The sequence below is a fragment of the Danio aesculapii genome, chromosome 3, assembly GCF_903798145.1.
Source record: "Danio aesculapii chromosome 3, fDanAes4.1, whole genome shotgun sequence".
Taxonomy (NCBI): domain Eukaryota; kingdom Metazoa; phylum Chordata; class Actinopteri; order Cypriniformes; family Danionidae; genus Danio; species Danio aesculapii.
Window position 1 is genome coordinate 28,911,059 of NC_079437.1, and position 23,832 is coordinate 28,934,890.

The 23,832-nt window shown below is 37.6% G+C and overlaps 1 protein-coding gene across 1 annotated transcript in view; it reads left to right on the top strand.

Annotated features, from left to right (window-relative positions):
* The window catches only part of cacng2a (calcium channel, voltage-dependent, gamma subunit 2a), a 135,939-nt gene extending 115,010 nt beyond the window's left edge, over positions 1-20,929 (top strand). The window contains exons 3-4 of the mRNA XM_056453562.1: positions 11,963-12,103; positions 18,882-20,929. Coding sequence (XP_056309537.1) covers positions 11,963-12,103; positions 18,882-19,420 — 680 coding nt within the window. The 3' untranslated portion in view covers positions 19,421-20,929. The remainder of the gene's footprint in view (positions 1-11,962; positions 12,104-18,881) is intronic.
* The last annotated feature ends 2,903 nt before the right edge of the window (positions 20,930-23,832 follow it).

Genomic DNA, 23,832 nt, shown 5'->3' on the forward strand with positions numbered 1-23,832 from the left:
CTCTCTGCAGAGCACAGAGCACGTCTGTTACTACACTGAAAAAAATTATTCTAAAATGATTCCTTGGATTTTCTAAATTTTTTTACTTTAAGTTTTTGTAAACAATTTATTTGGGCTGAATTTAAACAAACAAATTAAGTTGAACATTACTCAATTTAATTTGTTTGTTTAAATTCAACACAAATAAATTATTTGCAACAGTTTTGCATGCAACACTTTTTTCAGTGTAGAGCACCTTATTTGGGGGGTCAGAGGAGTGAGGTTTACCTGCACAGCACTTCACTAGCTGCCCTCCATTAGCTTAACCTCACTCCCATCCGGATCACGGCACTAATATAAACCGTAACCACCACCCAACCTGATCCGAACTGGGTTTGGACTGGCAACTCTCTGCAGGGCACAGAGCACATTTTTTGGAGGTCAGAGGAGTGAGATTTACGTGCATAGCACTTCACTAGCTGGCCTCCGTTACCTAAAACCTCACTCCCATCTGAGTCACGGCACCATTGTAACCACCCAGTCCTACACCACCCAACCCGCTTTAAGCTGGGATCGAACTGGCAACTCTCCGCAGAGCACAGCGCACATCTATCAGGATTGAGGTTTACCTGCACAGCACTTCACTAGCTGGTCTCCGTTACCTAAGCCTCACTACCATCCAATTCACGGCATCAATGTAACCCACCGGTCCTACACCACCCAACTCTCTCTGAGCTGGGATCGAACCAGCGACTCTCCGCACTGTTGCTTTAACAAGGAGGCTAAAGACCATGGCCTCTAGCATCTGTCGTTCCGTTACATTCGCTCACAAAGATATTTGCTGTGGTTCACAAAAAAAAATGTATTCTCTTACAAAACCTTTGTGTTTCCATGCAAAAATCTATTGAGTTTAGAAAAAAACACTTCCTATCCTTAAACGTCTTGCAGTAACAAAAAAAAAAATATTAATAAAAAATATATTTTAAATATAGTAGAAATAAAAAAAAGGCAAAAAATATTGTACTTAAATTTTCTACATTCCTGATATCCAGTTTCCATTGGATTATCTTCTTAAACTGGAGATTCTGTGATGGAATGCTTATCTAGCAGTCATTACTCAAGTCATTAGTGAAAATCCATTAAATATGCTGATTTAATGTTTAAGAAACATTAATCATTATGATTATCAGACATCCTTTAGCAATAGAAAGTTTCAATATGATATATATATATATATATAGGGTTTTTGTCAAGTTTTTGATCAATTTAACTGCTTAATTAAAACACTGACTACTAAAATAATAAATAAATACAATCTAAATCCATAGCTCCTATCTCAGTGGTCAGTCAGTTTTCTTTATGGCACAAACAAAAAAAACTCCAATTCTTTTCATAAAGAGTAACAGATCTCTGTCAGTGAACAAATGCTTGCACGTCATTTCTATTCAAAATCTTGTTTGCAATGAAAATTGTCCAGCGAGTGTTGGTTCTGGTTGTGAGAAGGGCCTGCGGCTGCTTAGTGTCCGGCTGTGATCAGTGTAGGGAGCCTGGGGGGAATCGGCTGCTCTCTCTTCCTCCTCCAGAGCCTCTGCAGGCATCAATACAGCACTGCTGCCTGATCCGAGAGGTCAGAGCCAAGGGCACAGAGCTGCCAGAGTCCCGGCCGGATAGACGGATGGAGATCTGGATGAGTGAAAGCATCGCTCTGAACCCACGAGTGTCCACACAGCTCATTAGCAATGTATGAAGTCTGTGTGTTAAGATTCACACTGTTTCTAGCAACATCTGCAGCCTGTCCGTCACAGCTTCTCACTCGCTATATAGAATGTATTACATGGTATTATATGTAGATTTCATAAAGCATGATCTGAATGTATGATATGTGGACAGCAGTTCACTCCAACTTGCAATTGAAAAACAAGTTCAGAATGTGACGTGAAATATAATGCCTAGAATTTTTTTTAAGTGGAGAAGAACGCCTCCTGACTGAAACTGTGCTTATCAGATGACAGTCAGAATAACTGGATACAATGGATACAATGTAGATATAACACAGATATCTTCACCTCAGAGAAGAAAGGTCATGAATTGTATTTTGTGTCATGTTTCTATTCATGTATTCATTACTCAAAGATTGTGTTCTTTTCAGAAATTTCAGAATAATATATTACATTTCATTTTTTACGTTTTGTTTGGATACTTAACTTTTACTTTACTTATTAAATCAATCAGTTAATTATCATCATTTTGGCTGGTTTAAATAATTAATTTACCCAAAAAAATTAAAATTCTTCCATTAATTAGGGATGTCCTATTCAGGTTTTTTTGCCCTCGAGCCTGAGTCATTTGATTTTGAGCATCTTCCGATACCAAAACCCGATCCGATACTTCTATAATACATGAAAAAATAAAGAAGAGTGAAGAAACAGACACAGGATGTTCCTTATTTAATTCACCTTATTTTACCATTTAACAACTCTGTTAACAAACAGAGCACTTCTGTGAGGTAGTCTGAACAATCAAGTAATAAATAACATAAATTCTTATGTGCTCCATAAGCATAAGAAATCCAGGGCTCTCTACACAGGTGAATGGCACGCCACTCATTGCAATCATTTGCGCTATCATGGCGGTGAAACTCTTCGGTTGGGTTGCCTGGGTAAACTCGCTGTATTGTGTCGGGTGTTTTTTTTTTTTGAGGTGCCTTATGAGGTTTGTAGTGTTAAATGTAGCCTTTTCCCTTACACCTCTTGCAATCCCAAGTTTACATATCTCACAGTTTGCTATGGCAATGTTGTCATCATCAAGTTTATAATACCTCCAGACCACTGACATACTCACGATTTCCGCTTTAAGCTGCCGCTGTTTTCTACTTTGCTGGCATTTAACGAAGTGATGTCGTGCCGCATGTGATGCTGTTTCTGTGTGAAGCCAAGAAAGAGGTCTAAAGCAGGTCGCACACCGCATGTGCCGACAGCGCGCACATGAAGGTTGAAAGTAACGCACACCAGACGCGCACATTCGCATGTTATTTAAAATGAAACTATTCAGATGGCGCTCTGTGGCGTGGCAGAAATATGAACAGTGCCCTGAGTTGTGGCTGGGCGCCACGGACAGCCGCCGACTTTCATACCCTGACAGAAACCTATGTTTAGAATTCTAAAATGCATGGCGCTGCGTGGCTGTGCGACCCCCTTATCTCTGTGCCACCACATAACTCTAGATGTGTTAGAAAATAATGACAATATATGTGTATATATATATATATATAAAGTCGAGTCTTGATCGGGAGGTATGGTCCAATCTAGTCTGAAACCGCGTGATCGGGCCCGATTTACAATCACGTGATCGGATCTGGAAATCCCTACGATTAATTGCTTACACTCATGTAGTTCCAAACCTTTAAAACCTTTGGTCATTATCACAACACAAATTAAGATGTTTTCAGTGAAAAAAAGTGTTTGTTTTGGCTGTCTTTAATCAAAATCTAAGCATTTGCTCCTGCTCTGAAATAGCAGTTCTTCTCTGGTGATATCAGATTGACCACTTGATTGACATATGCTTAGCCATGGCCCTCTAACTGTTTGTTTACTGCAAGTAAAAGATGAGCGGATGAGCAAAAAAATAAAAGCCTACTCAAAAATAAAGTCCCCTACTCAATATTTAATTTTAGTTGTAAATACATCATCATGTTAAAATGAAAGTCCCATAAGTTCACACAGACTTTAGGTTATGTAGATTGAATTATGTGGGTGTATTGGTATGGATCAGTGTTTGAGATATTTGAACGGACACCAGCTGTTTCTAATTAGTGACATATTCTAGACTATAATGATCTCAATACATAGATAAATGAAAATCTGCTTAGCATTTAATATATGGGGTAAAAAATATTTATTTTTGTTTGTGAGGGGGAGAAATTTGCCATTCGGTAAGCAAACTGTAATTTAAATCAGTGTTTCTCAACCACATTCCTGGAGGACCACCAACACTGTATGTTTTAGATGTCTCCTTTGTCTGTCACACCCATTACAAGTCCTTCAGTCTCTGCTAATGAGCCAGTGATCTGAATCAGGTGTGTTCGGTTAAAGAAACATGGAAAATGTTCAGAGCTGGTTGTCCTCCAGGAACATGGTTGAGAAACACTGATTTAAAAAGTTAAACTCTTCAAAATGACTGAATTATTGGTTGTTATCATAATAAAATGATGTTAATAAAGCAATTTATGCTAGAAAAAGTGGTACAGAATATAATTCTTTAAGCATTTTTGTCCTCTTCCTTTTGTAAAATCACACACAAGGGTTTAAGCCGGGTGCCATTCACTGTCATTATATGGATGAGATTGAACAGAGCTGAAAATCAACCCTGCATCCTGGTCTCTGAGGACACTTCTGTCACCTTCAAGCCTGTCGTTTTAAACGCTTGTGTCAACAATCAATACATTTAGGTTATTATCTTTTCCTTTCCCACTTTCACATCCTGCCTCACATCCTCTCCTGCCCCCTTCTTTCTACCCTCTTCGTCTGCCCGTGTCTTTGTGAATGAGGCTGATGGATGAGAAAGAGTGCGGTGTCCTCTCTGGCCATGTCAATATCCTCAGGTTAATGTGAGACTGGCCAAAATCTATCTGTGTGTGTGTGCGTGTTTGTGCGTGTGTGTGTGCGTGTGTGTGTGCGTGTGTGTGTGTGTGTGTGTGTGTGTGTGTGTGTATGAGAGAGAGAGAGAGAAATTTGGGAGAAGGATGTTACAGGGCAACAGGAGCGGGGTCAACACCCAGCACACCTTAATATTTAATTAGACCATTCCCAGCAACTCTACACCCGCGACTGAGAAAAGAGACAGGATAAAGTGAACACGCAAGGACATCCGTTGAAAAACAAAATTCCACCGGGTCCATAATTAACCTCTCTGGTCTAACCTCTCATCAATGGTGACAGAATAAAGAAAATTGAAGGGCTATGAAAGAGAGTTTTAGGTTTAGTACAATATTTGCCTGGCTGTTTCATGGACAAAAATAAAACGATAAAATTGACATACATATAATATTACTTATACACATATAATATACAATATAAACTTAAAAATAACACATTTCAATAATAATATAAAGGTTTATAACACTAAAAAGACAATAACGATAATGAATACATAACATAAGATAAACATCTAAACCTTTTTAAATCTTTTGATAAAAATTCTACCATTTTTTACAGATTTACATTTAAAAAATAATTCGTTTAAATTCTCTCCAGTTAAAAATCACTGTTTAATAACATTAAAAACCAGTTATTGTTAAAGTGTATTTTGTGCTCCTTAACCCTTTAACTGCCCAACCAAAAAATATTTGGATTGTATTTCTTGACTAATATTGTTGCTAGTTAACACATTCAATGCATTTTTTTAACACATCCCATAATTTCTAAAATATCAGCATCTACCAAATGGTAGATATGTCAATTTATGGTAAAAGTACTGAAATTAATACATATACTATGAAAATCAGAAAATATCAAGTGTAAGACATAATCAAAATAAAACATTTTTCATCATCCTTATTTTTTGAAGTATGCCATTTCAGATTCTCATTTAACACGTTTTGTTGTTGTTTGTTTTTACAGTAAAACTAAAATCAAGTGTAGTAGTGCAACATAATTATGTTTGTTTGATTTTTTTGTAAACCAACAATGCTGTGTGTATAAACCAAGCAGTTAAAGGGTTAATTTTAAGAGCTGTTTTGACAACTTTGTCCACAGGCTATGAAATGGTAGTTGCTTTTATATATATTAAGATAATTTAATAACAAGATATTCCATATAATATGATTAATTCATCAAATCACAGTCACGGTTAATGGCAAATAGTCATTAATTGACCAACCTAAGCATCCAAATAAGGATAACACAAAAGCATTTAGGCATGACAGCAAAATGTGTGGGAAAAATTACAAAAATACCATTATAGCTTATAAATTTTGAAGTATATTTCTATAAAATGGTATGTAGTTTAATATACAGTATGCATAACACTTTACAATAATGTTTCATTTGTTAACCATCTAACATGAACTAGCAATGAACAATACTTTTACAGCATTTTTAATCCTACACTAAACAAAATTTGATGTTTATTTTAACTACTTATTTAAAATGAGCTGCTAAAACAACACACTTTGTAAGGTTTTTTGGGGAACAACTAAATAGTTTTATGTTCAATCCACTTAAATTTGTATAAACAAATAAGTTAATTAATAACTTAATTCCTTTATGGTTGTTCCAACACAAATCAATTGTGGGGAAACCAGCATTCTTTTGCAGTGTAGTTTTTGTTAATGTCGGCATTCAACAATACACATTAAATAAGATCAAAGCTAAAGTTTAATTTATTAGTTTGTGTGAACTAACGTATGCATTAATATACCAGTAAAATGTTGATATAAATGCTGTAAAAACACAATCAATTTTTATTTTGTGGAAAGAAAATTTTGCATAGCCTTGACACCATAAAATCATGCATTCCTGATTGCCGGCCATTTTTTAAAATGGCACATAACGCAATGAACATTAAAATTTTAAACCCGAATTTATTAATAATAAATACTGCTTTATTTACGCTTTCAAATTTTGTCTAAAATATATGTTATAGAATTTAGAGGCGACAAACTCATTTAAAGCCCGCAACTTTTGACCGTCATTACAAAAAGGAGGCACTTCTTGGCCTCATATGCTGGGTAAAGATAGCACATGACACTGAAAATAAGGGCCTCAGTTAGATTGAGTGGATAGAGAGAAAAACAGAGGGAAAGAGACAGATAGGAGATGACGGAACAAAGAGCAAGAAAATTAAAATGCTGTTCATCACTTCCAATGAAGTCCCGTTTCACTTTCTCCGAGAGAGAGACAAGAACTGCGGCAAGTGAACTAGAAAAACCTCACCTTATATAACGCGCAGCGAATGAGATATTGCAATTTAGCACAGCACACATTCAGTACATTAACAGTGTCAAACATATTCCTAAAAGGACAGTATAGGATCTTATATTTCAATCAAGCCGCATTTTACTAACCATAGAGGTCAAAGCACGGAAACAAACACACTTTTGCGCTAGCTGACTTTGGCTTATCGTGCGATCGGCAGCAGATGGGCAAAAGTACAGTGGTTTTCAGGTGGAGGTGAGGGCAGGACAGGAGAGAAGATGACCCTCTCAGGGGGACCTTCAGTCCCTACTTTAGCAGGCAAGAGTTCGCAGTACTGTCATGCTGTCCACACATCAGCGTTTACAGCACAGCGGGGAGGGACAGAGAGAGAAAAACCTGCTGAGCTTGCAGACTAGAAGGAGTGGTGAAAATTTAACTAGCCTGATGAAAGCATAACTTTGCATGTCAAGTATTTTAAAAGAGAGAGTGGAAGAGAGAGAGAGAGAGAGAGAGAGAGAGAGAGAGAGAGAGAGTACGGGGTCTGTGAGAATTGAAAAAAAGTCTGGTAAATAGAAAAGGACGGGAGAGCAACACCGCTGTCATGAAAGCAGAGTTAAAGGGTTAGTTCACCCAAAAAAGAAAATTACGTCATTAATTACTCACCCACAGGTCATTGCAAAACGTTGAGACATTTGTTCATTATTTGAAGCACATATAAATATGCTTTAAGTGAAATATGAGAGGGTGACATGGTGGTGCAGTGGTTAGCACCATCAACTCACAGCAAGAAGGTCGCTGATTCGAGTTGGCATTTCTGTGTGGAGTTTGCATGTTCTCCCTGTGTTCACGTGGGTTTCCTCCGGGTGCCTCAGTTTCCCCCAGAGTCCAAAGAAATGATGCACAGATGAGCTAAATTGGGCAAAATGTATGTGTGTGAATGAGTGTGTATGGATGTTTCCCAGTACTGGTTTGCAGATGGAAGGGCATCCGCTGTGTAAAACATATGCTGGATAAGTTGGCAGTTCATTCCATTGTGGATGGAAAAAATGAATGAATGATATCTGAGAGCTCCTGCATCTTCTGTAGACAGCGAGGTTCCTCACTGGTTCAAAGTCTAGAAAGGTCCCAGTGTCTTTTCATCAATGTCAGTATATTGCGCACATTTATGCGCACTGTGCAGTGACATATATACAGATTTCACCTCAAATATATTCATTTGTTCAATTCAATTCAATTCAATTCAATTCACCTTTATTTGTATAGCGCTTTTACAATGTAGATTGTGTCAAAGCAGCTTCACATAAAAGGTCACAGTAAATAGGAACAGTGTAGTTCAGTTTGTAGTGTTTAAGTTCAGTTCAGTTTAGCTCAGTTCAGTGTGGTTTAAAAATCACTACTGAGAGTCCAAACACTGAAGAGCAAATCCAACGATGCGCAGCTCTACAGATCTCAAACAGCGGAGAAAAAAAAAATAAAAAAATTGTGTTCTAAAGATGAACAAAGGTCTCAGAGGACTGGAATGACATGAATAATTAATAACAATTTTCGCTTTTGGGTAAACAAATACTTTCAGCACAAATGCTTGGCTTCACATGTAAATGCCTTTCAGAGTTTCAGATTTGTCCAACAGCTGCTCATTGTTATTTTGAATCTTAAAGGGATAATTCACCTAAAAATCTAAATGTAAAGTTTTTTACTCTCCCTCAAGTGCTTCCAAACCATACAAAAGAGATTCTGAAGAAAGTTGAGAACCATTGACTTCCATGGTATTTGTTTTTTCTGCTATGGAGGTTGATGGTTACATGTTTCCAGCTTTCTTCAAAATATATTTTGTGTTCAACAGAAGAAAGAAACCGTTTGAGGGTGAATATGAAAAGTTCCTGAGCTGGATCACTGCTATAACTCTCCATGATTACCAAAATGCTTTCCTTGAATGCATCATAAGCAGTTTTAGTAAGAAGTTTATGTCTGATGCAAAAAAGTAATATGGTAATCTAGAGTTTTGACTAGGGCTGTGCGATTTGGGGAAAATATCTAATTGTGGTTTTCTTGACAGATATTGCGATTTTGATTTGATTTGTGGTTTAATTTTGTAGTCAAGCTTCAGCTCAAGAATCTGTATTGTAGCTTCTTACTGCTAAAATGCAGTGAGTGTTAGTTAAAAAAAAGGAACTTAAAAAATATTAACTTATATTAGCAAACATCTCTGAAATTGTACTTTGCTGTTGCTTGCTACTAGATTAAGTGTCACTGGCAGTACTTAGAGGTGTAAACCTACACTGGTCTCACAGTTCAGGTCGGTTACAATTATCATGCCATCGATTCGGTTCAATTCGATATAACGGTGCATCGCAGTGCATTGACGATGCTTTCCATAAACAAATTTATATTTACTTCACAGCACAGCAATTCTTGTATTAAAATGTATAAATATGAATATATTTATAAACTATCTGTAAAACAATTTTGTCCTTAAATACAAACAGTCAGATATATAAACTCTACCTTACATACACAAAACAATATGAGCGTTTATAGCAAATAAACAAATATAAATATCCCGCCCGCTTTCTGAGTCCTGTCTAGCGAGTTCTTTCTAACACCCCTATAACTGGTCACACGTTCAACTGAAAGGGCTGTGATTGGCTCTAATACTCTAGCGCTGTTCACCGATGAGTGACAATGATAAACGGCAGTGGCAATCACAGCTGATCCATCATATCTGAAAGAAAAAACTGGAAGACAAAACTCGCTCTGCAGACACGTTCTGTGACAGCTACAAATTACCTGGTTTTGTTCGGCCTCTGTGACTTTGAAACTAAGATATTTCCATATCACCGACGTGCTCTTTTTCTTTGATATTAATTCGTCTATTAATGCTTCCGAAGTGGCAGACGCCATTATCCCACTCGTTTGCGCTTTCCTGTTTGTTTGTTTTTAATTGTGGGCGTTCCGCAGAGTTTGGTTGTGTAATTCTGATTGGGCAAAACAAAAGTGTGCTCACTCAATTGGCTAGTAAGACAGTAGTCACACATTTGCTCTGGGGGTGGGGGGAGTTAAATAATATATATTTCATATTGCACCCTCTTGCAGTTAGATAATTGTAACATTTCAAATCGTGATTGCGATTCGATTTCAATAAATCGCACAGGCCTAGTTTTGACAGAATGAAGAAAGAGCAGTTTGAACATTCTAGAAAGTATGTCCTATGTCAGGGTATATGCAGGGATCCTAAAGATAATTTCAATCCCTTTTTAAGACTTTTTAAAGACCTTCCCAGAATATTTTAAGACCTCATCGCCACTTCAAGTTTATAAACTTAATAAACAGTAACATTAATAAGCAGCTTACATTTTCCTATTTTGCCGTCTGTTTCTCTTTACATGTTAAGAGCATCACATCACCTTCCCGCGTTTGTCGCAAATTATGTGACATTACCCAGATGGAGGAGCTTGGCTGAACGTGCCCCAACCCAACAATATGAGGAGGAAAATAAATGTATATATCTATGCTTTTTTGGAGTCGAACACTTTTGACAACGCTTGAACAAAATTCAAGACCTCGTAAAAAAAAAGACTTTTAAATAACTTTTAAGGGCCTTAATTTTCTCATAATTGATTTATCAACTTTAAATACTTTTTAAGACCCCGCGGACACCCTGTTTGTGAAGGAAAACAGCATCTTTGTGTTTTAGAATGCACAAAAAAATGGTAAAACTCAGTTTAACTCTAGGTGAGTTGTAAAATTAGCACATTTCCAAACAAAATATGTGTTGATTTAGTGCATGCGTGTTAAAAACACAAAGATGTGTTTGAGCATCTTTGCACTAGAATGACATGAGGATGAAAAAAACGATCACAGAATTGTTTTGTTAACTACTCAGAACAGGTACAATAGTAATACATGCTTCATGCTTAAACACATTTGAATGCCGTTTTTAGCTCAAATAAACACTGCGAGGTAGTGTGATGGCAATAAATTACATTCCTTTTTACAATAATGATATTTACAGTGACATATTAATAAATAATGGGTTGTTTTCTGCAGTTCTATGTACAACACTAAATAAGTACTACGAAACAGCTCAACAGTGTCTATGATTTGTAGTGGAATATGTTTGCCTATCTGTCTATTTCCATATGGAAATGTTTTCTGGTGTGGTCAAATTGCTCACAAAATTTCTTACTTTGCAGAGCACTCAGGTTTGAATATGGTGAAGCACGGTTCCACAAAAGAGTTAAAAACCGTGTACAATCTAGGTCAAACTATGAGGTTGCAGAGCATTTTCTTGAATGCTTGCTTTTGAAAACACTATTGCTGGTGTTTATGGAAGGGTTTAGGTCAGTGGTTCACTAGTCTAGGTGATCTCTGCCTTCTTGTGGACGTATATAAGAAGTACATGTATCTGAAACAAATAACAAAATGTAGCCTAAGTAATGCATTTCAGATTCGCAAAAATGTAGACAGCGCCCTCCAGTGGATTTTCTATCACAAACATGCAACAAAATATACCCGGAGGAACGTATTTTATGTTTGTACAAAAATGTAGGCTGAGGCACTTATTTAAAAAGAGCCTAAGCTGGAACTCTCCCTTTAAATGCTACAAAAACGTAGAGTTGAACAAACTGGTGAGTTGAAGGCTTGGCAGACTGTCCTAAAAACATTCATTAGCACATTCACTTGTCATTTCATGGCTCGAAAGAAGCCAGCTTTTGTTGAAGTCTCACTACAAACATATTGTGTGCAAATAGTGGCATCTGTAAATGGCCTCGTGTCTCTCGTCCTTCTCAGTCACGGAGCACAAGTGTTAGGTGAGACTTCTGACCTCTAATTGCTCTTCCGCACCATTTTAAAGGGTGCAAGTGTTGTTTACTCTACTGGCAAAGTGTCGATTGGCTGAAGTCAATGTGCTCAGAGGAAAACAGCTGCTGAAATGACAGCCAGCATGGTCCCTCAGTCACTGTACTTTGCACAGATTCATTCAACAAGTAATATTCTGGAACTGAAAACATCTTATGCTCACCTTGTTCTCTCTCTTTCTCTCTCTCTCTGTGTGTCTGCATGTGTAGGGGCCGTGCGAGCGTCTAGTATCTTTCCCATCCTCAGCGTCATCCTGCTCTTCATGGGTGGTCTCTGTATAGCTGCCAGCGAGTTCTACAAGTCCCGCCACAATATCATCCTCAGTGCAGGAATCCTCTTCGTGTCTGCAGGTGAGCCTATGGAGTCAATGAAGGAAAGGTTTAAAAGGACGAGGTTTTCTGTAGGATACAAAGTCTCTTTGCAAGTAACTGGCATAACTGTTTGTTACTAATTGTTTTATTTTACTTTCCGTGCTGTATTTTAAAACTGTTAAGTCATCTTTTTGTGTTGTTGTAAATTAAAACTGTTTAAAAATGTGTAATTCTATTTAAAAAAAAATTGTAAATATATTTTTTGTTTTATAAGTAAACTTTTGGCATGTATTAGTACATATTTTATATTTTATTACAATTAAAATAATAATAAGCATTCACTGATCCAGTCTTCAGTGTCACATGATCTCTCAGAAATCAATATGCTGATATGGTGCATTATTAATGCTGAAAAAAAGGAACTTTTTCATAAACAGTTCACAATTTAATGCATCTTTGTAAAATAAAAAGTATAAGGGCCCTATCATACACCTGGCGCAATAAGGAGCAAGACGTGTTTGGCGCGATGTGTTGCTATTTTAGATCAAAGCAACCCTATTTTTCACGTTTTGCGCCACGTTGTTTGAATTGCATATCCATTTGGGCCGATGTGTGGACTTATGGACTTATGGGTGTGCTGGTCTAGAAAGGAGGTGTGCTAAGGCACATTGTTGGCGCATTGTTGCTATTTTGAGGAACTAAAATAGACAGCAAAATTGACCAGTGGCAGAGCGTGTTAGTTGTGCACATTAAACGCTTACACATTGCTTAATACACACAGGATGTACAGCAATACACAAGTATCTTTACATATTAAAAAAAAAATAAAGGATTCAAATGTTACAAAATGATTATTTTATACATAAATATAAAAACCACTGCCTCCATGCATTCTTTATCTCGGGGGGGCTTTTTTCAGTTTATTCATGGCAAATTGCTTTTGTAAAAAGTTGTTATTATTATTACACTGTTAAACCCAACAGTCAGCTTTATCATATGAATTGAGTGTAGTCAACTCAAATTTGACTGAAAGTTAATTCTATAAGATGTAGTTCTACATCAAATTCTCCAAAACTGCTAGACAAGCTAACCATTAAATGCTTAAGCTTAATTTCTAAACATCCAAATCACACAAAATCGGCAGAAACTCACGTCTGCTCCGAGCCCCTCCCCCGGAATATTGTCAGTCTATAGCAATAGATGATTGGTTCCTGTACTAGAAGGTGGGCTTTATTTGCCAAATAGCAATCGATGATTGGCTCCTGTACCAGTAGGTGGGGCTTTATTCACCATATTGTCTGTTACACTTTTCGTCATTCAAAAAGATACGAGTGACATGTCTTGAGTATGCTATAGTCTTTGGTAATATTTATTTTAAGCATATTTATATTTGTTTTAATAAAAACAATATTAGATTTGTCCACCTGTGGGGTTTTGGAGACATCTGCATCACCATATGGGGAAAAGGATTAGGACATGTGTTGAGATATAACTCAGTTTTTTGACCACACTTTGTTATTATTGTTTATTTATTCGTTTGCTGAAAATTTGTTTTGAAACAAATCTTTGTGCTTAACAAATTTTTAAAAAATTAAATAGGCCGATGGGTGTCTTCAGTGGGGTGCGTACACCTTTTCCTCTCCATGAAAGTAAAGAGGCCGAATCGAGGAGGTTCAATCTTTATTCTCGCTGCAGATGGTCTGTTTAACTGTTTTGTCGCTAGCAAAGCGTTTAGTTTTTCCACTTACAAAGTCCGCCATGTAAAGAGCAAATGTGCCATGGTGGACTCTTAAAGGGTATGTGAGATGAGACTCTGACTGGTTTAATGCACAATATACTCAAAACACACCCACAAATCATTAAGAGAATAAGCACAACACTGATATACCATGCGACGTGGCGCAAACCGTATTTTTCCATCCTTAAAATAGCAAAAGTGGATTCGGACATGCTTTTAATGCTTTTGCGCATTAGACTCTACGCCTAGGTCATCTGAATAGAGCCCTAAATGCCTTTAAAAATAAATATATTGACCTAAAACTTTTCAACATGTCTTTCAACATAAGTTTATTCATGATTACTTCACGGTTATTTACAGTATTTCACATTTTTTTCAACTTTACATAAGTAGCTGTAAATTACAGCTACTAGGATCTGTAAAATAAGTTTTTGCTTTCTTCACTTGATAAAAAAATAATGTCATAAAATGGCAAACATTAATAATAAATTCATCATTTTCAACCCCTTCTTACTCATGCTAACTTTCAAACTTATCTTAGTTCACCAATCAGACAAGATGGCAAGCAGAAATTGCCCAAAACAAATTTAAAGAACCCCCAATGTTTACATCTTGAATATACGATGCAAGGCAACGCAGTGGCACAGTAGGTAGTGCTGTCGCCTCACAGCAGGAAGGTCGCTGGTTCGAGCCTCGGCTGGGTCAGTTGGCGTTTCTGTAAGGAGTTTGCATGTTCTCCCTGCGTTTGCGTGGGTTTCCTCCGGGTGCTCCGGTTTTCCCCACAGTCCAAAGACATGCGGTACAGGTGAATTGGGAAGGCTAAATTGTCCGTAGTGTATGTGTGTGAATGAGTGTGTATGGATGTTTCCCAGAGATGGGTTGCGGCTGGAAGGGCATCCGCTGCGTAAAAACATGTGCCGGATAAGTTGGCGGTTCATTCCACTGTGGCGACCCCAAATTAATAAAGGGACTAAGCCGAAAAGAAAATGAATGAATGAATGAATGAATATATGATGCATGTACAAGATCAAACTTTGTAAGGCACTGACCCAGTAAGCAAAAGTTGAGTCAACTGGCCTAACACACTCTCAAACTGACCCTGCAATACTACATAATAACGCAATTAAGTAAACCAAACACTGTCAGAAAGCAACAGCTTTGATGTTAGTGCCTAAATCAGCGCTGCATAACTTTGACTCAAAGACTTTTTCAAACACGCTGCCTCTGTTCATATAGCAACTTATCAAGTCAGTTTTTCTTCTATTTTTTAAAAATCACTTTGGTCCTGATTCTGTTGCTAGGCTTAGAGGGACCATTTGGGATTAAAGTCTAAAAATATGGTGTCCCTGACACACTTTCCCAGTGATCCATCATGGTGGTTTGACTGTGTCACAGACGACTCTAGCAGAGTGTGAGTGAAGTCAGCAGTGAACCACAGATCATGTTCCTGTGAGGTCAAGCACCGCAGCCTCACTCTCAACTCCTCATTTACTTGCTCATGCTGACAAATTAAGGCTCTCAGCGCTTAGTTTATAGCTAAGGGGTTAAGGAAATTGTCAAACCAGCTCTGTTAACCTTACCATTTAGAGGGCAGTTACACTTTATTTTGTGAGATGACAGCAATGTTCTGTGAACATTCAGGAGCTGTGCATCCAGGTAGATCTAGCCAAAAAATGATGGATGAACTAAACACATTTAAAAGCGGTGAATCTCTGTGTTCCAGCAGTATTGTTTAAATGGCACACTGATACTTTAGATTAATTTATTAATTTAACAGGGACATGCACAAAAATTACATTAACCTCAAAAAGGAAAGATGCAATGTGTCAGGTTATAGCACGATTGCTATTTTTCACCTGCGGTCCCAGGCCAGGTAAAAATTAAAACAATAATAATCCATTAATTAAAAAGTCTAAAAAAGTCAGTTTAAAACATACAGGCAGAATCGCATATAAACTAAAACACTGACAAATCCAAAACATCTCATTCAGTGTGTCCAAATTTGATTTGACAAAAACCACCCCCTAGTCAGTCGTGAAAACATCTTATAATTTGTACATGTGATTATTTCTGTTGGAAGAGAATTCCATAGATTTGTGGCTTTATGAATAACAGAAGATTGACCAAAAGAAGTTTTACGTCTAGGGACAACACATTCCCCTCTCACGTTCACGATGTTTTCTCTAATTTGGAATTTAAAAAAATGTTAACGATGGAGCAGAAAGATTGTGAATAATTTTAAAAACAAAACAAATATATGAATATTTCAGATCAGATGTGCCCAAACTTTTTCATACAAAGGGCCAAAATCCAAGCTTGATTGAGAGCTGTGAATGTCGAAAGTAAACATCGCAAACTGTATTACATTATGGTTGCCATGGGTAATATCCTAATTTATCTCATAATATTTAAAAATAAATAGAAAACATTACTTCAACCTAGTTTTTCAAAAATGTATACTATTTTAACGAACGTATTACAATAAAAACCATACAAAGAGATCTACTTATAAAACACTGGAGTTCAATGCCAAATACGCTAGTCATGCTGAACCTGCCTTTGCCTTGATTTGCACGCGGATGTCTTCTGCTTTGTCATTTACAACATTTAATTGAAACATTTAATTTCAGTTTGCTTTTTTGTCGCTCAACAATAAAGCAAGCAAACAAAAGGTTAAATGAGAATCTCTGTTAAAGAGACTAACCTCAAACCTTCAAACAAACCTCTTGTATAAAGAATGTGCTTTTTCAATATGAAATTAATTTGGTGTTTTGGTGGTGTCTGGCAGTTTTGTGAAGGGGTGGAAAATGGTTTAACTTTTAAAAATGTAGTCTACTCAGCGTTATGATACGCTAGACTAACATAAATGTAACAAATCTAAAAATTATGACTTGAAAGAGAGTCTGACTTACCTGCTTTTAAAGATTGCTTCTCTGACTGATGTCACTTCCTCATGCTCAAATTATTTAAAGTGACAAGCCACTGTTTATTTTAGTTGTGAGTTGTGGCATTAAATGTTGTGGCATTAAGGCTGACATGAATTTAATATATTTTGAATGTGAAAACTAATACACATTTTATAATATACACGTCTTGTTAATATTGGTAACATTTCTATTCACTACTATTTGACTGAATATGCTCAGATGTACACTACTTAACAAAAGTCTTGTCGTTGACAACAGTTGTAAGAGCAACAAATAATAACCTGATTTCTAGTCTTGATTTCTAATTTTTTCTGATGAATCATCTGTTGAACTGCATCCCAAGCATCACAATACTGCAGAAGACCTAATAGAACCCGCATGGACCCAAGATTCTCACATAAATCAGTCAAGTTTGGTGAAGGAAAAATTATGGTTTGGAGTTACATTAAGTACAGTAACATACAAGAGATCTGCAGAGTGGATGGCAACATCAACAGCCTGAGGTAAAGACATTTGTGCTGCCCATTATATTACAAACCACAGGAGAGGGCAAATTCTTTAGCAGGACAGCGCTCCTTCTCATAATTTAACCTCCACATCAAAATTCCTGAAAGCAAAGAAGGTCAAGGTGCTCCAGGATTGGCCAGCCCAGTCACCTGCTATGAACATTATTGAGCATGTCTGGGGTAAGATGAAGCAGGCATTGAAGATGAATCCAAAGAATCTTGATGAACTCTGGGAGCCCTGCAAGAACGCTTACTTTGCCATTCCAGATGACTTTATTAAGAGGTGATTTGAGTCATTGCAGAGATGTATGGATGCAGTCCTCCAAACTCATGGGAGTCATACACAAAATTAATTCTTATTCCACTGCACCATGACTTTATATTCTATACTGGACATTATTTCTGTTAAGTGACAAGAATTTTGTCTAAGCAAAGTCAGACCTTACTGTCCCAATTAAATAATTAAAAATCAAGGCATGATCCTATTTTATTTTGGCTAAAAAAGAGGCCTTTGCCTTTCATATAAGCCACTTCTGATACCAAATGATCAACTAGAAGTCAAGTTGTTTCCAAAAATTGAATAGGGGACAAGACTTTTGTCAGGTAGTGTGCAGTGCATATATAAAAAAATAAATAAAAATAACAAACATTTACAAAACATTACCCCCAAACGTATGGCTAACATTTTATATTGTAATTATGATTTATGATTTTACCTGTTGTTATCAATTAGTTGAAGTCTGCATGTAATTAAAATGGGCAACACAGCTCACAATGCCCCTCTTGAGGTAATTAATTAATTGCTGAAATTTGAATAAAAAAACGTTTGCATTGGTAATATTAAATCAAAATCTGGAGAATGTGCTTCTGCTTTCCTTCTCTAATGATGTCAGTTTGGGCAAAATATATTTAAGCCATCCCAGTATTCTGCACATTGTATTAAAGTTGTTAAACGTTTTATAATAGATGTTATATTATTAGATGTTATACGGATTAATGTATAGCTTTAGTTGAGAAGGAATTTGAAGTGAATAATTCTTACTTTTATATCGCAAAAGAGTATTTTCAGGAAAAAAATACAGTTCCTAGTACAGTCAGCAGTTCATAATATGAGGTTGCCCATTGCTAAAGCTGCATTCATCAAATCAATGATGAATGAGGAACATAAAGAGTAAAGAGGAACACGCAGCAGGAGAGAATACAGCTCCATGTCTTGAGCTAGGACTCAGGATGCTGCTCACCATGCAACACACCACAGAGTGCCTTTTCCATTCAAATACATTATCCTTATCATAAATCTTGGTTAACACAACAGCTTTGCCCTTGAGTGAAGATCAAGTATTGTGCTTCATTTAGCAAAATTCTTGCTTTTCTATAAGGAATAGTACACTATATAAGGAATAGTACAATAAATATATATTAACTATTTACACACACTCAAAAGAAGATATTTTGGAGAATGTTCATCTTATCTAATGTGTGTCAATTTATGAATGCTCAGGATGAACTATTAACCCCTGATGAAGTATGAACAGGGTCATGACAATTTGACAAGGGTGATGACTCTTTTCTGAACCCACACTAGGTTGTGAATCAGCTTTCAACCATGATTATGGGGTTAAAATGTTTCCTCTTTTCCCCAACAGGCCTCAGTAACATCATTGGCATGATCGTGTACATATCAGCCAATGCGGGGGATCCCTCAAAGAGCGACTCCAAGAAGAACAGCTACTCGTACGGCTGGAGTTTCTACTTTGGTGCTTTGTCCTTTATCATGGCTGAAATGGTGGGTGTGCTGGCCGTGCACATGTTCATCGACCGGCACCGGGAGCTGCGGGCGGGCGCGCGGGCTGCAGATTACCTGCAGGGCTCGGCTATCACGCGCATCCCCAGCTACCGGTACCGCTACCGGCGCCGCTCCCGCTCATCGTCCCGCTCCACGGACCCCTCGCATTCCCGAGACGCCTCGCCGGTGGGATTGAAGGGTTTCGGGGCTCTACCTTCCACGGAGATTTCCATGTACACACTCACCCGCGGGGGAGACACCCTAAAGGGCGGCCACGGCACCCCCACCGCCACCTACAATTCAGAGAGGGACCACAACTTCCTCCAGGTCCACAACTGCATCCAGAAGGACCTGAAAGACTCATCCAACACAGCCAACCGACGCACCACCCCTGTATGAGGCACAACCTCTCCCCGTACAGATAGCAGGGCATAGGGAGACGGGAGCGGAGGCCTGGAATATTACAGATCAAACTTCATGTACCATGCGTTTTCACGATTCGGAGGAACCGGGAGGATTTTTGCGTTTCGATCAAAGATTACACATGTATGCATGATTTTGCCATTTGCCATTGACAAATTGAGGCTGGTTTGAAACGGAGACAGGCGATAAGAGATATGCAGAGGGGTTCTTTTCGCCTGTGACGTGGGAGCTGTAGCTTGTGGCATTGATTTGACATGTTTTTGTTAAGAAAGCATTTCTTCAGCACCCATCGGTCTACCCGGATCATCAGCAAGCTACTGCTCCCTCATAAGTCTTCTTCCCTTCTCCACTATATTCGTCATATTCATTTATTTGTTCATTTGTTATTTGCATTCAGAGAAAAAAAAATAAGAAAGAAACAAAAAAAAAAACTGTGAACCACCGCAGTAGGGTGTTCAGTAAGAAACAGCCCGGTCTGCAATCTCTTACACAAGGTACAACATATATATACACGTATAGTATATATATATGGATGTATTGATTTTATATAGAAATTAACATAATAATCAAGACTTTTCTGAGGTAAAACTGCTGTTTGCCGGGTAATGATCTGTTGGAAAAGAGACTCTGTGGCCCTGAGCTGCCACTGTGGCTGGACGACGGATGAAATCACGAAGGATCTTCACCGCAAAGCTGCTCTAACACGAGACTGACAAAGACGTTCAACCTTAGACAAAAATCTATTCTTTTAAAAGAACCTTCTCATCTTTTTCTCAGTCCCTGTTTGCTTCCTTTTTTTCTCTCCTCTCGCATTCGGTCGTCACGAGAGCGAACGACAGAAACAAAAAAAACTAACGCAAAGGCCTTCGCTGACAAACAGAGGGTCCGAGTTCGCTGAAAGACTCCAGAAATGACTGCCAAGACGAAAAAAAGGAAGGAGGAGGGGGGAGGAAAAGAAGAGGATGCTGAACTCTAAACAAACACTTGCAAGAACGCAAGCGACAAACAAAAGTACGAAATATTACGAGAAACGAAGCTAAGTGACTCACGAATACAAAGATTAAATGCATGCTATAAATTTACAGCAAACCTGCTCTTGAAACTTAAGTTTTAAAGGATAATGATAATTATAAAGGGAAAAGCAATGTTAAAAAAGTTAACTCTTAATGTTTTGTGTACTCTTTCTGTTTTGGTTTCTATTATTATTACTATTATTTATTATTATAATTAATCATTATAATAATATACTTTGATGATAAACCAAGCGAACAAATTACAGCAAAACTGCTTTTTTTCAATTCTGACTTCTTTCTTTGTATCCACGTGTTTTTCTTTTACTCAGAATCACACGCCTTAGTCATTTCATCTTTCTTTGGATTCATTTTAAAATGTGTCATTTTCTTTGAAATGAAATCTAAAGGTGCCAAAACAGAATGATCCTAAACTTGGATGCATCAAGTCCTGATGAATAAACAGACAAACCCAAGGGGGAACAAACTCGCTGCTTCTCTGTGTTTGCAAACCCGCACGCACCTGACAGAGTCTCCGAACCAGCGGGAAGGCAGGCCGTGTTGTGAGCGAGCACGAGGCTTTCCAAATGAGTCAGACGTGAGTAAGTAACAGTGGGGAAGTGAAGTAGCAGGCCACGTAATTACTCATCTGTTCCAGGCTCGTCTATATGTGGGAAATGGTCTCTTAAGTATCTAATCTATCTGTTGCGCTGGTAATGAGCGTGAATGATTCGGCATGTTTCGCTTTTGGAAGGAGTGATGAAGCAAATCTGGAAAGATGGAAGGGGGAAAAAAGCGCAGGTTTGTAATGAAATGCATCCACATACAACCAGCATTAGCTATAAAGACAGAATCACCTCAGAGAGTAGTGAAGGGCTTGAGTTTTAGCTGAAAACGGGTTCACATGCTAAGCTAATGACTTCATGCTCAATAAAAGAAAACAAGCCTTCCTGTGAGGAATTATTCCTGCTATACATTTTTGGATTCATGCCATCTTAATATATGCCGAAATCTGACCCGCCGCCTATAAGCGACAGCCATTTTGTTAGTCTCCTCTCTCGACCGAGGAGGCAGAGAGAGTGCGAAATTACAACCCCACACAATGCCCCTCTTTTTCAGATCTCTGAATTAAAATGCTTCCTTCATTCTCCCACTCTGTGTATTCCCTCATCCATCTCCCTCCATCTTGTTGGGCCAACATGCTTGTCCTTAATTTGCCTCCCCTGCACAATCTCTCATTTTCCCTCCCTCTGTGAATCATCTACTTGCATACTACACCCCCTCCCCCATCTATCGCTCATGCTCCATTCTTTTCCCCTCGCTCTCTTTTGCATCTATCCTCCTCTCCGTTACACATTCATCACTCGCTCCGTCCTTTTTCTCCTTCAGCGCATTTTGACGTCTCCTGCATCAACTTTCACATTCTTCTCATCAGGCAAATCAAATTCTGCCCCTGCCCCCTCCCCTCATTACAATAATGTGGAAGACGAGGGGGTAAAAAAAAAAGTCAACAGATTTAAACAGACAAATCAATCATCAGGTAATAGCCTCTTCATTCCCGAGATCAAGATTACCGGCTGATGAATCAACACACTCTCTCTTTATAGTTTCCTCTAAATGAGCCACTGTCTTTCCCTTACTGAAGCTGCACAACTGCTCAGATTGTTCTGTGTTTTAACAGATTTCATCTTGCCAAATTATGGGTTAAAGAGATTCAATCAAAACTGAAAATTCTGTCATCATTAACTCAACCTTCACTTGATCCAAACCAGTTTAACAGAAAACTTCTGACTTCCATAGTATTTGTTTTTTCTACTACAATAAACATACAAATCTGTCAATATGTATTTTTTTACCATTCAGGTGGACATTGGTACCTTTAGGGTACACTTTTGTATCTTTAAGGCTCACTTTGTACCTTTAAGGTTCATTTGTGTACCTTTAAGATTCACTTTTGTTCCTTTAATGTCCTTTTTTGTACATTTAGGGTTCCCTTTTGTACCTTTAATGTCCATTTTTGTACATTTAGGGTTCACTTTTGTACCTTTAAGGTTTACTTTTGTACCTTTAGGGTTCATTTTTGTACCTTTTGAACTTGGGTGTGCACCCGTAAACTGTATCTGAGTCCGCCTGAAAGACGTGTCGCTTCTGATATGAACGCAATCGTGCCAAATAACAGAAGTGAATGGCCAACTGTACAACAAACTTTTTTTCTCACAATATTCATTCATGTGTGTGTGTCTGTGTTTCACCCAACGTTACCTTGGTGACAAGCGGGACTGCCCAGTGCAAACAAAGTGATAATGTCTGCTTGTCCCCATCAAAAACTACTTCTGCAGACATTGCGTGATGTTCTGAACATTTTTAATGTTTTTTGCTGCAGGTAGACGCAAGTGACTCTCTGTATTTTGGTTTTGGTAACAAAAAGCAAAAGATTCAGTAAAAGCAGAATAACCATGATATGAGGACCTCTCCATTTTGGCGCTTTGCTTTCGTGACCATCACCTAGCAACAGCTGTACACAAAACAGCAGCTTGATGACGCAAGTGTACCGGGGTTCACAAAAGGCGGTGTGAACACAAACCAGCCAAGAAGGTGGCAAGGGGGTAAAATCAAACTTGGGTTCGGTCCAGGCAATTGAATCAAGTGTGAAAGCACCCTAAGTTACTGTGAGGTACACATTTGTACTTTTTAGGTATTATATGTACCTTTTAAGGACCTGTTATGAACAAAAAATTACCTTTTGCCCCAGTGACAAATTTGTAACTTTATTTCTAAAAGTGTACGGATGTCAGGGGTAACAGAATTTCAGCTTTCTTCAATATATCTTAATTAGTGTTCTATTAAACAGGTTTAGAAACAATTGAAGGTAAGTAAATAGTGGGTAAATTATTTAATTTTTTTTTTTTTTGGATGAACTATCCTTTTAATACAGTAGAAATTAAATAATCTTTACTGGCATCAATGATTTCAAACAAATGGTTCTTTGGCTTTTAAAAATGTTCATCACCCTAAGAAAAAAAAGTTCTTTTAAGTTTTTACTAATATCTAGTAAAAAAATATCTATTGATAATATCTATTACAGTAAAAATTTGTGCAAGATATTCCTTTTAAAATCTCTTAAAACAAATAGAAACTAATAAAAAAAAACTAATAGAAAAAATTGTGATTATGAATGCAGAAGAATATCTCACATTTTTGGTTTGGTACACTTTACAGTAAGATTTCATCTGGAAACATTAGTTAACAACATTAAATTGCATGACACTCCATTGTGTTTAAATATGCAATTCAAAACTTAACAAGTGACTAATGAAAATTTGAGTATTCTGATTTACTTAAAGTAACTAGTGCAGAGATTCAGGCATTTATTTGAGT